The sequence below is a fragment of the Coffea arabica genome, chromosome 7c (assembly GCF_036785885.1).
Source record: "Coffea arabica cultivar ET-39 chromosome 7c, Coffea Arabica ET-39 HiFi, whole genome shotgun sequence".
NCBI classification, from domain to species: Eukaryota; Viridiplantae; Streptophyta; class Magnoliopsida; order Gentianales; family Rubiaceae; genus Coffea; species Coffea arabica.
In genome coordinates this window covers 4,275,995-4,290,894 of record NC_092322.1, presented here as the reverse complement: position 1 = coordinate 4,290,894, position 14,900 = coordinate 4,275,995, and the positions used below count along the sequence as shown (strand labels likewise).

The 14,900-nt window shown below is 34.5% G+C and overlaps 1 protein-coding gene across 1 annotated transcript; it reads left to right on the top strand.

The window, feature by feature from the left end:
* The first annotated feature begins 7,503 nt into the window (after positions 1–7,503).
* Positions 7,504–10,006, top strand: LOC113699354 (F-box protein SKIP2-like). The gene has a single exon (XM_027219658.2). It carries the CDS (start codon positions 8,105–8,107, stop codon positions 9,749–9,751), a length of 1,647 nt encoding a protein of 548 aa, XP_027075459.1. The 5' UTR covers positions 7,504–8,104; the 3' UTR covers positions 9,752–10,006.
* Positions 10,007–14,900: the final 4,894 nt, after the last annotated feature.

The following is a 14,900-nucleotide window of genomic DNA, read 5'->3' as shown; positions in this document are numbered from 1 at the left end:
AGAGAGAGAGAGAGCGAGACAATGACAAAGCTATGATATTTCCATATAGTTTTTGTTTCAATTGCGTAGTCTACGATAAAGGAGCTGAAATGCCTGCAGTTACAGTGATTTTTAACAAAAATAAAAGAGATTTCTACTTTGTAAAAAGTGATGCATGGAGGAGCATTCATAGTCGTTCTGAATGATATAATTCTAGATACGCAGTAGTCTTTCTTTTTCTCGTCTTTTTTTTTTTTTTTTTGCTGGCTCGACCTGCGAGGTTGCGTGCCATGAACTGGCCAGCAAGTTGATGGAACTCGGAAGTGGTTGAGAGACTTGAGATGGGTGATGTTCAATTCTTCATTGTTCAGCATTGTCGTCTTTTAGTGCCCAACTTCATTAGTGTTTGCTTTTTGCTTGATATATGCTACTTGACTTCTGCGCCGGGCATTCCTTTTTGCCCTTCTGGCTTTACGCAGAATTCTATGCCATTTTCAGCATTGTAATTGTACGGGTGTTAGTGGAACCGTAACGAATTGAATTGAATCCAACTTTGAAATTGCCGGTATCTATTCAAAGTTCTGGGTACAAACTCAAACTCGAGCTCGAGATTAATATTTAAGTTCGAGCTTAATTCAATATTATATTCGGTAGGTTTGAATTCGATTCAAGAGCTCAAAATTTTTATTTATTTTCTACATTTTAGTATTATTTTATCATTAATAAATATATAATAGAATAATAAATATATTATTAATATAAAATATTTATGTATATTAAATAACATATATATATATATATATAACTATTATTCGATTCTTAACGAGCCAAATATGTAAAGTTCAAATTTAATTTGATACTTTAATCGAATTTTAATACTGAAGCAAATTTGAATTCGAACTCGTTCAAAGTTAAACTTGAATAGAGTCTTAACGAATCGAATCCGAACTATTCGTTAAAGGTTTGATTTATTCATGGCCCTATGTGTTAGTAATAGTGCTTAAGAGAGACATTTTTACAAAAAAAAAAAAAAAAAAAAATTCTCATGTTTCTGTCCATAAAATTTGAGTTTATCAAGTAATCACAAAATAATTGAATTGTATTCTTTGCAAAAAGTGGTATCATATCCCATTAAATTGTTTGTTTGGACAACAGATTATTTGGCCGCCAAATATATTTGCTTACATCATTATTACAATTTCCAATACACCTTTTTATCTCACGCACATCACATCACAAAAAGTGCTACAGTAAAAATATCTCAGATAATTTACAATCCAAACAAATCGTAACATGGTCTGTAGTACATGCAATTCCCCGTTATTTTGGAAATAACAATTGACAATAGCTTAAAGTTAATCATTTTAACCCAACTTTTCTTTATGTGTGATGTGCGTTATACCAATGATATTATCATCACTTTTCATCTAAAGGAAGAGGAATGAAAATGGAAATAGGATGGGGATTCATCTGGGCTTGCTTCAATCATTTAAAAAACAAAAGCTAATATTCGACTGCATATCGAGCTTAGAAGCTGACTACAAGGCAGGCGCAAACTATATAGTTCTCCGGTTTAAGACTTGTATGAATTCTTACTGTGATGGGCTAGCCAGCCCACCTCACAAACAAAAGTTTCCTGGGTTCATATAAGCGCTAGACCCACCGTGTCAGTTCTCTTTTCTTCGTCAATCGTCCCATATCCGAAAATACGGCTAGCCTAATTGAGAGAAGAGAAAGGCCCAATTGGTACCCGGTATCTCGATTTGGCACAAAAGAAAGAGAACAGATCCTCTGTCCAATATTTTGTGTCCAATTTTCTGTCCAATGTGAAACTACGTAGTTTCATTTATTATATCTACTGATGTGGCAACTAAAAATATGTGGTGTTTGGCTGCCTTATACTTCTTTTCCTTTCTTCTTTTTTTGGTTTCCTTTGTTTACACAATTTCGTTACAATTCCCATTTTTTTAAATATTCTTTTGTATTTGAAATCTTTAATACTTTGTTTTAAAAAAAATGAGAATTGTAACGAAGTTGTGTAAACAAAGAAAATCCAAAAAAGAAGAACGAAAAAGAAGTATAAGGCAACCAAATAGTTACCTATTTTTAGTTGCTACATCAGCAGATATAATAAATGAAACTACGTAGTTTTATATTGGACAGGGAATATGCTCTCCAAAAGCAAAAGTATGTTGAAAACCAGAGAGATGGAAAAATGGCTAGTTTGGTCCTTCATCTTTTGCATTTTGACCAATTTGATCCCTATCTATCATGAAGACCATTCTAGTCCCTTATCAAAGAAGGCCAATTTAGTATCTACAATGAAAAATTAAAAATTTTTAATGGAATTAGTCATGTACGCATGTCATGCACATAGTTAGAAATGATAGTTTTGGTCCATTATATTTAGGATCGTATCCAATTTCTCTCTTATATGTCTATTGGAATTTTCTAATTTCTCTTTAAAAGTCCTTCATTGATTTTCTATTGTGAAAATAAGAGTTTAAATAATTGAAAGAACAAAATTAGACACAATCTTAAAGATTATGTAACAAAACATTCATTTTAGTGGGTCACATGCCTTGAGCTTGACTAATTCCGTTCGAGATTTTCAAAATTTTCCACTTGAGATCTTAGATGGACCTCCTTTTATAAATACAAGGGACTAAAATGGTTGCAGTGATAAATAGGAGACTAACTTGCTCAAGACTCCAAAAAGTGAGGGACAAAAATGACCATTTATCTCCTAAAGAAATTCTAGGTCGAAATGGGGAATGGTATATTCAGCAAAACCAACCTTCTGCCATCATATCCGCCTGTATGGTGTTGCAGACTTCGGACCAATATTAATGCTGATGGGGAACAATGGAACATCCACTCCACACCACTGCACTCCAGCCTACTCTATAATCATGCATCCATGTCGTGGCTCACAAGTGGATGCAGATATTTCTCCCTCAAGCCTTTGCAATTCTTCTACGTCTTTCTTTTCTTTTTTTTTTCTTTCGGAGTTTTCCATTTTTGATGGGATTGTTCTAATTGGTCAACGTTTTGGGCAAATTAGGTGGAGAACGTTTGGGATGCAAAGATTTATTGCTCCACCGTTGAGTAGCACTGGGGATGGCAACTGAACATTGAAAGCGCTCGAATGCCAAAAGCCCTTTTGGATTGTGAGTAAGGATTTAATACATGTGAGGTGAAAAAAGATACAGTATTAAAGGATGTGTTTACAGAAAAATGTAAAATTTTTTGAGAAAAAAATTTACAGTCCGTTCTCAACTTTTTTGATAAGCCTGACAAACTTAATTTCAAATCTATGCGAGTTAACAATGACTTGAGTAAGAAACCTCATATGTTCACTCAAGAAGCTGGGCAATGTTTAATATTCTGTTGCATCCAATTCTGATGGCCTCTATATTCATTCATACATCATTATCCAAATGAATTTCGCTAGTGGGATGTAGGAAGTACTACAAATACATTCATTCATACATCATTATCCAAACGAAATTTCATCCATGCATCGTTATCCAATCGAATCTTAGTAGTGGGAAGTAGGAAGTAGTACAATTAATTAGTGCATCCGTATTCACCTTTGATATCATCACACTTAGTAGTACCAATATTTGGAAAAATTAGACAGCACTAATTAATTGTAGCACTTCCAACTTCTCCAATACCATCACATTTACTAATACAAGCCCGTTTGGACCCCGCAGTAATTTTGGTGAAAAAGTACTTTTGAAACATTCGATGAACATCATTCCATAAAATTACAAGAGAAGATTTTTCTGTTAAAAACATTTTTAGTAAAAGATCAAATTTGGCGCTTTTACAATAACTTTTATAATTAAGAAAATAAAATATTTAATTTAATCATTTTATCCTATATTATGAATTACTCCCTTTGCATCACTTTAATAGGTTTGTTTTCCTTTTTCCATCCATTCCAAATTGAAGAATGTAGTTATTTGATGTAGATTGTTATTGAATATAATCCAATTCATTTAATGTAAAGTTAATTAGTCATGCTCCATTCAATGTACATGTATTTTAGAAAAAATAGTGAGCTATACTTATTCTTCCAACAAAATTAACTAACACTCCTTATTTATTGTGAGAAAACAAATCAAACCTATCAAAGTGAGACAGATGGAGTAAATAAAGAGATAAATATATTTAAAAATTTTAAATTATTCATTATCTAATACAATAAATTTAAAGACGTTTAAATGTTTAGTAAATTTTTTTATTAAAAAATAAATACTTTTTAATAAGTTTCGTGATCTATTCGACAATTCTCGATTAACAAACTGACAAAAGGGATGCAAGTCTGTCCAAAATGATCGGAAACGGGTAAATTTTATATCATAATTAGGACGCCCGCTTAAGATTTACTACAGGGCAAAAGAAGACTAAAAGGTAGGATTAGCGGTTGGGTTTAGATTTGTTTCCACCAGTAATCAAGGATTAGTAGCCAGCCTCAATCACCGCGTTCGCTAGTCACCATTTCCTTTTCTCGCGGTTGACGCGCGTACTCGCATTAATACATCGCACCTAAATTCAAACCACGCAGCAATTAATCGGCACTTTCCTTAATGAGTACCTTTTTTCTTTTTCTTTTTTTCTCCAAAGCATCAGCAATTCTCTCTCTCTCTCTCTCTCTTCGACACTTGATTAAATCGAGGGAGGTCATTGGATGTGGAGCTTTGTGAAAGCATCTGCGAGAAGAATAATCAACTGCTCGCCTTTTCTCATAAGAGAAAAAGAGAAAGTAAACAGCTCATTGACAGAGTCGGTCAATTAAATAGTATTTTCTAATTGATTTTCTTTCCTTTTTTTTTTTTTTTTTGAGGTTATGGTTTCTAAGTATTGGACTAAAATCTTTTAGTAACGACTAACGACAAGTCTGGAAGGACGTGTGTCGACATCGAGCGTTTGTTAGCCTTCACTGCTGAGGAGAAGAAAAATGAACCGACTAAAGTGAGGCATGGACCGTATGGTCCAGGGAACCAACGAAAGGAAATATATATATATATATATAAATAAAAGGAAAGAAAGTGTCGAACGACGATGGGGCCTAAGGAAAGCTGTAAGCGGACGCGTGTTCGTTTTAACGTGTTACTCATCAGTTTTCTTTCACCTCTTCCCACGTTTAGCGCGTACGAATGCACCATCTTCTCATCCAAAATTCATTTCTCATCGGAATGAATTTGATTCCAAAAGTTAATATGTCTTTTGGGATTTTTTCTGCGAGGTTAGCTTAGCTTAGATGTAAGTTTGTCGATTTCAGTGAAAAGAGTATGATTTCAATAGTATTAGGTAATCGAAATTAGAATGGAATGTGAATTTCTTTTCCAGCGTCTGATATAATCATATTGAGAAGACAAAATAGAATGGAAATTTATTATATTAACTTAAGTGCCTTCAATATAGGGATTAATTTTGCCTCAATATTGAAAGAATGATAATTATATAAAATTTAATTTTAAAATTCAACTTTTGCACATATATATCATGGATTCAATAATAATAACAGTGTATACACAATTAGTATATAAGAAGTTTACTCTAAATATAACATAAAAATATTTCTTCTTTCATTTTGTTTGACACTACCATCTTAAGGGACATGGCTAGTTTTTTTGAGTTTGATTTGTAACAAGAACAGATACATTCCATGGATATCTGGTTTAGAGATGTATGGCTTAATAATAATGAATTAACTTTTTAATAACATAAGATTGCAATAGTTAAATACTAAATTAGCCAAACTTAATAATATTTAAACTACATACATGTCAATTCCTATGTCCCCTTGATTTACTTCCATCCCACCCTTAAAATTATTTACAAACAAAAAAGTGTACTTGTCACTTAGCTGTAGGGGTGGCAATTCGAGTCCAAATCAGGTTGGTGGGTCGGGTTCGGATCAACCCGTCAGAAAATCTGTTGACCCGAACCCGACCCGCCAACCCGTGACGGGGTCAGGTATGCTGACCCGAACTCGAAAATTTCAGGTTGACGGGTTGGCAGGGTCGACCCGAAATGACCCGAAATGTAATTTTAATTTATTAATTTATCACTGTAATTTCTAATAAAATCAATTTCTCACAAAACTAATTACATAATCAAGTAATAAAAATTTAAATAAGTAATTTCAAACCAAATCTAAAATAAATAAAACACCGTAAAAGTGTTTTATCCCAAACAAAAGATAAAATAAATTAAAACAGTATAAAAGTAAAAAATAATATAATATATTATTTGTCCAAATATAATAATTTCAACTTCACACAAATTAAATAAATTCATTTATGATTAAGTAATTAATGCCTTTGAAAAAAAGAATAACTTAGGTTAGTTAGATAAAATTATTTTTATATTTATTAATTTATTTTTAATTCGTAAACGGGTCATATCGGGTCATAGCAGGTCACCACGGGTTGACCCGAAATCGACCTGTTTTCTTTTCGGGTTCGTCGGGTCCAACCCGATTCTGACCCGAATTCCCAAAACCTCAACCCAAACCCATTAATTTCATGTTAGGTTCGTGTCGTGTTTTCAGGTCATGTCGAAAATTGCCACCCCTACTTAGCTGAAGCCTGAAGGTCAAGTAGCATTCCCCCCCTCCCCCCTCCCCCCTTTTTTCTAGAGTGCATATGAATGTATTTTGGCATGCTATTACTTATTTTGAGTTGACAAATACCATCACATAATCTAACTTTGTAAATAAAAATATGTTAAATTTTTTCATTAAATACATTATTTGATAGTAAAAAAGGGAAAAATGTCTTTTGTTAATAGAACAATAAATCTTTATGACCAAAATGTAACCGACATTTATTAATTCACAAATAACTTAACACTTGACACGTATACAGAAGATAGAGATATATAGAATGGTAAATTTTGACGCCTACAATTAAAGTGTTTCTTGGTATAATTTGGATATTTCAGGATGGAATATGAATGGGCTTTCTCTAGAATTTTGTAAGGAATGGAATTCCGAGAAGAAAAAAAAAAGTTGAAATAGGCTTCTTTAGAGAAAAAAAATCTCCCAAGTCCCAACAAAAAAAAGTTACATATCGAACACAGTATAATGAATAAATTGAAAAGGTTTTTCATTGCAAACCCTTTCGCGTATCAAACTAGGGGTAGACTATTTCAATTGTTGAATATGACTGCAATTTTGCAGAAAAATTTTGAGAGTAAAAAAATTTCTAGAATATATTTTAAGATATTTTTTAAAAAAATCATAGCGTGGAATGCTTCTGCTCGTTCATCTTTCTTCTCGTAACTACTTGTAAAGAAGGCTTCCATTTTCAGAGAATTTGCCTGGAGAAAAGTCTGTGCGCATTTGAAATTCAAAAGTTACCAGATACACACGTATATCAAATCAAGTTTACAATGCAGTTGACAGGGTCTATTCCAGCCGATGATGACACGTCGAGCCGCAATATATGAAGTCTGAACTAATTTCCACATATTAATTGATCCAATACACATGGTACAAGGCAGGTTTAATGTCCTTTTTTTTTTTTCTTCCTTTGATCGAATTGAAGCCTCGAACAAGGGACGGAATTGGTCTTCCCTTGAATAAACTCGATCTGCCCGCCTGCCTTTCTGCGTTTTTTCTGAAGGAAAAAAGGTGAATGCAATCCACAATGACGTACCGTAGTACTCAAGTGGATGGTCCATCTGGTGTAGGCTGCGTCGTAGGCTGTCTGTGTCGATGATTCCTGAGAGAGTCTAACGACCGGAAAAATAGAAAAATATCTCTATTAGTCGTATTAGCCTCCACGACCAAACCCAAACCCATTCCCCAGCAAAACCCTTTTGACGGGTCAAATGCCCCACCCTACCTTCTCTTTTTCTTCCAACACCAAAATCCGTATGTTTTCCCACTCTTCAAATGAACATTCCGGCTAGACCCAATTTCAACTCCTTAAGAAGCCCATTGCCCAATATTTTCTATTCTATGTGCGAACTGGATTTTCTCAAAGCCCCCGTATCGGGAAAGGAAATCAACGGAGTCTATCCACCGTCCTCGCCGGACTATTAATTAGGTTGATAACACATGACCCAAGACGCATAAGCTCTTCGTTTTTTTTCTCTCCGGATAATGGGTCAGTCTGCTTCTGTACATGTATACTCACCGGGTGGGTCAACCCCGACTTCCAGCCACTGCCGCTGCATCACCGCTAATCAGCCGGACGCCGTCTCTTCCACCGACGTCAATGCTCAGCTTACTCTCCCTATTTTCGGGGATGAGCAAGATTATACCTCCGAGATTCCCGACGAGTGCTTAGCTTTAATCTTCCAATCCCTCAGCTCCGGCGACCGAAAAAGCTGCTCCCTTGTTTCCAAGCGATGGCTCCTTGTCGAGGGTCAGAGCCGCCACCGATTATCTCTCAACGCCACCGCCGATATATACTCGCAAATCCCTGCAATATTCTCCCGCTTCGACTCCGTCACGAAGCTCGCCCTCAGATGCGACCGGAAATCCTCAAGCATAAACGACGACGCCCTCGCCCTCATCTCTCTCCGATGCCGAAACCTCACGCGCCTCAAGCTCCGTGGCTGCCGTCAAGTCACCGATCTAGGTATGGCGTTTATCGCCAAAAATTGCAAAGTATTGAAGAAATTCTCTTGTGGGTCTTGCACGTTTGGAGCTGAAGGCATGAATGCTTTGCTCGATCATTGCTCCTCTCTCGAAGAATTGTCCGTTAAGCGCCTCCGTGGTGTCAACGATGGTGTCGTTGCCGCTCCTATCGGCCCCGGAGCCGCAGCTTCATCGCTTAAATCCATATGCTTGAAGGAGCTTTATAACGGGCTGAGCTTTGGTCCGTTAATTATAGGTTCCAAGAATTTGAGGACTTTAAAGCTATTGCGTTGTTTGGGGGATTGGGATAGGCTTCTGGAGACGGTTGCGAATAGAGAAGAGAATAATTTGGTCGAGATTCATCTAGAGAGGCTTCAGTTGAGTGATATTGGGCTGACAGCAATCTCAAAATGCTCTCATTTGGAGATTCTGCATTTGGTGAAGGCGTTGGACTGCACAAACGCGGGTGTTGTGGCCGTGGCCGAGCATTGTAAACTTTTGAGGAAGCTTCATATAGATGGATGGAGATCAAATAGGATAGGTGATGAGGGTTTGATTGCAATTGCTAAGAATTCTGCGAATCTTCAAGAATTTGTTCTTATTGGTCTGAATCCAAGTTCTGTTAGTATGTCTGCCATTGCGGCGAATTGTAAGAAGTTGGAAAGGTTGGCGCTTTGTGGGAGCGAGACGATTGGGGATGCTGAGATTTCTTATATAGCTGAGAAATGTGTAGCTTTGAGGAAGCTTTGTATCAAAGGATGCCATGTGTCTGATCAGGGGATTGAGGCTTTTGCATGGGGTTGTCCGAATTTGGTGAAAATTAAAGTTAAGAAGTGTAGGGAAGTTACTAGCGAGGTTGCGGATTGGCTGAGGGCAAGGAGGAGATCACTGACTGTGAGTTTGGATGTGGAGGAGACTGAAGTTGAGACTGTTGAGGTGAGCGCAAGTGATGCCGGGGAGCAAGATGATGGAGCAGAGTATCCATCTAATGTGAATAGAATGACAAATGCTGGTGGTGGTGTTAATTCTGATGCTCTGTCAAGCAACAATGCTGGTCGATCTTCAGCTTTCAAGTCAAGAATTGGCTTTTTTGGGGGAAGGAGCCTCGTGGCTTGCGCATTTGGGCGGTGGTTAAATGGTAATGGTAGTTCTAATGCTGTCTTATGAGTCATGTAAAGAACTCTTGATTTGGAGAAACTCTTGCTTATTCTGAATTATTCTCTGTAATGCCACAAGTGGTGTTTGACTCCTACATTCGGTTTTGAAAGTTTGCTTGTTCAAATGTCTCGTTAGTTGTCTGTTGAAAGTAGTTCAAAAATGCAATGAGACCCTCTTGCCTTGAAGCAATTGCTTGTGTGGCATTGCATTTAACATCTGTGTAAGAATGTTAAGCTGAAATTAATGTTTATTTCTTTAAGGTTAGCTCTTGAGCTATATGTTTGCTGTCTAAAGCACCACATTTGTGCATTCCTCCTGGTTCAATTTTTGGAATCTGGACTCTTCTTTAATTTGGAAAATACTGTCTCTCTCAGGTTGGAGTTTCTTATCGAGGTTCATGTTGCTCTTCAAAAGTATGTCTACAAGTTCTTAAGCTTCTTCAATTATTTGCTTTACTTTCCAATGCAAACGTGGCAGCAGAACCAGCAAACGTTTTGTACTATCCTCACTGTTAGCCTTGTGTTTCAGTTTTCTTCTTGGCAAATTCTTATTCTCTTCCTTTTCTGTAAAACAAAAAAAAAAAGAGAGAGAGAGAGAAAATAGTGGCCTTGTGTTTGACGTAGATATTTCCAGTACTATTTAATGTGAAGCCAACTGATATGCATCATTCTCTAGTTGTCACTTGTACCAGTTTATAATCAAACGATGCATCTTCTTCTGTGGCTTTGTAAATATCATCTTTGATTTATTTGACAACTTATATATCAGACTATTCATTCTTGAAGGTTTGCAATTGACTTTGATTTTGGTGGGTCTTCTTCGCACAGCTGCTGCTTAATAAAATGTCTGCTAAGGATAAGCTGCTTGTAATTTTGTTTTACATTTCTTGTTGAGTTAATGGTGATTTCCAATTGTTGCATCATAATATTCTGAAGTATATTGCATATACAAGTACGTTTTTTTGGACATATTATCAACTTTTCCTGTGGTTTGTGTTGTGGTATAACTTTGCTCATCTCTTGATGTGATGAGCATGAACATTTAGTATGTGAAAGGCAGTTATGCTTTGGTGATTTTTGTTTATGATCTTGACTTTTATTATACTAGCCCCTGCTTATTATACTACATTTAATCAGATGTAAGTTGCTGCGCATGGTATCCGATTGGTTTTTACTAGATCATATACTAATTTTGAGAATTCTTGTGCATACCTATCATTTTTACTGCCTGTCCCTGTTTTTGACTTGGTTGTTGATTTTAAGGTTTATATATATATAAACGTGTTTTGTAGCTCTAGGATTTACAATAGAGTGTTCACATTATTTGACTTTGAAGTTTGAATGGGAAGTCTTCTACTGGACGGCCTATTCTATTGAGGTAGAGTGGACTCAGTTTGGAAATCCGTCCCACTTATTCACCCACTGAAAATTGGCATATCTGCCTATGAAAGATGTTTTTTACCAGAACGTCTCATTCATGACTCTCATCCGCCGAACCACTGACTGGTTCGACCGTCGTTTCATGGAGTTTAGCTTTAGATCTTGCTTGGTGGTGTGTTCGTGGTGGAATATCTTGTAGCAATGTCTTGGTGGGATAAGGATTAGTATTTTCCTCTCTTTTTATGCAGACGTTTGTGAAAATCTCCGCCCCGGGGGGGGGGGGGGGAGGGGAATTGGGGGGCTTATGGTTTATGGAATGCTGAATTTGGAGTCGGTTTAAACGGCTTGAGCAATGAGCCTCGAGTTTGTTCCGTGCTTGAAACTGACCACTATGATGAGCCCCTTGCAGTTATACACGCTCACATTTTTTTAAAGAGTCTTTTGCTATTGACACAATAATGGATGTTTTTCAAGTATATTCTGTACATGGATTTGGATAGAATTATTATTGAGCAGCTAACATTTGACAAAAAAAATAAAAAATAAAAATTGAGTAGCTAGTTTTATCTTGGCATCTATATCTGGGCCCTCTCTGTCTAAGTATATTTGGATTGAAGATCTTCTAGACGTCGAGCTTAAGCATGTCCCCATGTCAATGGGTTGGGTCTGGACTTGATTCGTTTGATTCAGATTTAGACCTATTTAATTTAGTTAGATTCAAATTCAGATCCAAATTCTTTTGGATCTGAAAAAATAAGTCCATACTTAAATTCTTATGGATTTGGGTATCCGATGGGCATTCATGAGTATTTTCTGAACATACTAAAGTAAAAATATATTTAAAATGTATAGAGTTCATAAATAATATAAATATAATCCAATTTTTATTTTCAAATAATAAAATTAACATCCAACAAATTGAATGCAATATTGTGAGCTCAAAGAAATAATTATTATTGATTATTTCTATATATTTTCAAAAATTCAACTGCATTCACATCTAATATTTCATTTATTTGCCTTTACCTTTTTTCCTTTTTTTGAAAGAAGTTCGTAACAATTACAATGACAATTAGGATTAGTTTTTAAAAAAGAAAACAACCATAACATATATAAATAATTAGTCTTATTACAAAATGTAATTTTGTACCGCTTTTTCTTATTTAAACCTTAATGTTGGTAAACGTCTTGCAATCCAGTATTAAAATAGTGAATGAGATAAAGTCATTTGACTAAGGACTGATGGCAAATAAATAATATAATAAGAAAATTTATAAACACTTACTCATTTTTTTGAGTCAATTCAATTATCAGCGATCACTAATGTTTCAATCATATCTAGAAGTAATTTGGCATGAGTCATATCAATCACCTAACCACCAATACTAAATGCAGATTTTGATGCCATAAAATCTTACTGTATTCGATCCAGTAGCCATAAAATATTATATTATTTTATCAATTTACTAATATATGTATTATTTAGTTAAATATATATGGGTCTAGGTAAGATCTGTTATGGATCTGGATTTGAACATGGATTCTAAAAAATCAGATCCTACTCATTCCCACGACTCTTTCACAGGATCTGAGTTTGGGTAGGATTTAAATTTGAGAAATTAAATCGAAACCCTATCAAAATATATTGGGTCTGCATTGAATTTGGGTAAGACCCTATCAATTGACATGCCTAGTCGAGCCGAAGCATGCATGACCAAGGCTGAGAGACGTCGTCGTCGGAAAAATATAAATAAATAAGTAAATAAATAGATGGATGCTTCGTGTGCATCGCTTGGTATTGCCACTTGGTGCATTATCAATTATTGATTACCAAATAAACTAGTGTGAATACCCGTGCTACACACGGTACTGATATTATTAAAAAAATGAAAATAAAAGGGTGAATTAAAAAAGATTAAAAAATTGTGCCAACACAATTAAAATATAATATCTCTAACAATAGTTTGAAATATGATGGAATGTGTATATAATTCAAAAACTGCTTTTTTCAGAAGATAGGTCCTGAAAAAATAATAGAAATTTATATTAGAAAATGAATGATATATGAATAAAAATGAATGTAATTAAATGTTGTTAAAATGAAATACTTACAAATATTATGCATTCGATTTGATAATCTTGCATGAATGTGCAAACACTCTTCACATCAATCAACTTTTAGTATGAAAGCCAAAATTGGTGATTTAATTAATTCTGTTAAATTTTGTGGAATGCGTACTGCAAATGAAAATGCACGATATTTGCATAAATTGATTCGTTGGTTGAACAACCTATCACCATTGTTCTGAAAATTAAATACGTGCGAAATTCAAAATTAGTGGAACAACCTACCATCGTTATTAAAAAATGATAGGTGGCGACAAATGGACAAAATAAGAACAAATATTTTAAATATTCAGTTTTTTAATGTGTTATTATTCTTTTGTATTCGTGATTTTTTTGAGTTGTAAGATTAAATAATATTATTGATTCGGAAATGTTGTATTGTTCGCTTTGCAAGTCTATTTTGTATTCAAGATATTTTAGAGTTGTAAAATTAAACAATATTATTGATTTGAAAAATATTATAATTTATGTTTTGCAAGTCTATTTTATATTAATGATTTTTTAGATTTGTAAGATTAAATGATATTATTGATTTGATAAATTTTGTATTTTTTGATTTGCAATATTAATGATTTTGTAGAGTTGAAAAATTAAATAAAATTATTCAATTTAAAACTATTATTTTTTTAGATTTGTCAATCTAAATATTTTCTTTTTCTTTTTCTTGGAAGAAGGATATATTACCTTGTAAATTTGACCCTATGTTATAGATTAACCGGTCACTAAGTAACCATTCGAATTGAGGAAGGGTATGATTAGCTAAATTATAAATGAATTGATTATTTGATCCATGAGCACCCTTAATTTGTGTACTTAAGATCATATTTAAAAAATATTAAATACAATTATATGAGAAAGGTATGAGAACATTACCAATTTGTTCTACTGTAACTATGTTAGCAGGCACAGCATGGTGCGTACCAATTTGTTCTGCTGTAACTATGTTTACAGGCACAATGTCTTGTGTAGCAGGAACAAATTCTTTAGATGAGTCTGCATAATTTTAATAATTCATAAATATTATATCATGAACGGTAATATATAGAAATAAAGTGTATAAGTTACATTAATGGAGTTGAAAATGCAATGGTAATAGTTAATTAAGTGTTAAAAATAAGCGAGAAATCTAGATCTTACCATCGTTATGGCCATCACATGGCGACGTTGATGCGAGGGGAATTTCAATAATTGCTGAGTCATTATGTATTCCATCTAATATTATGTCATGTAAATAGTTGATTTAGCAAGATAATGCAGCAAAAAGTGTGATTACAAGATGAGTTTAACGATATAAGAAACTTTATATTTACCATGATCACGCTAGATCGCTGGTGATATCGATGGCTGTCGAACTTGAGAAGAGGCACGAATTTCATTTCTTTGATCTAGAAATGCATTAATATATATATATATTAAACTAACAATAATATTTATTGAGTTTAAACTAACAATCATATCTATTAGAGAAAAATGCAGTTTTGGTACCTAAACTTTAACGCACGAGCGGTTTTAGTCTCCAAATTTTGAACGAAAACAAATTTGGTATCCGAACTTTCAAATTTTGAGCACACTAAGTACCCTTGACAATTTTTTTTCCAAATTGTTATCAGAAAAAACCATGTGACAATCACGTGTCCAGCTAAAATGGAATT

Coding starts and splice junctions, on each gene's coding strand:
- LOC113699354 (XM_027219658.2), top strand. CDS start 8,105: ATGGGTCAGTCTGCTTCTGTACATGTATACTCACCGGGTGGGTCAACC.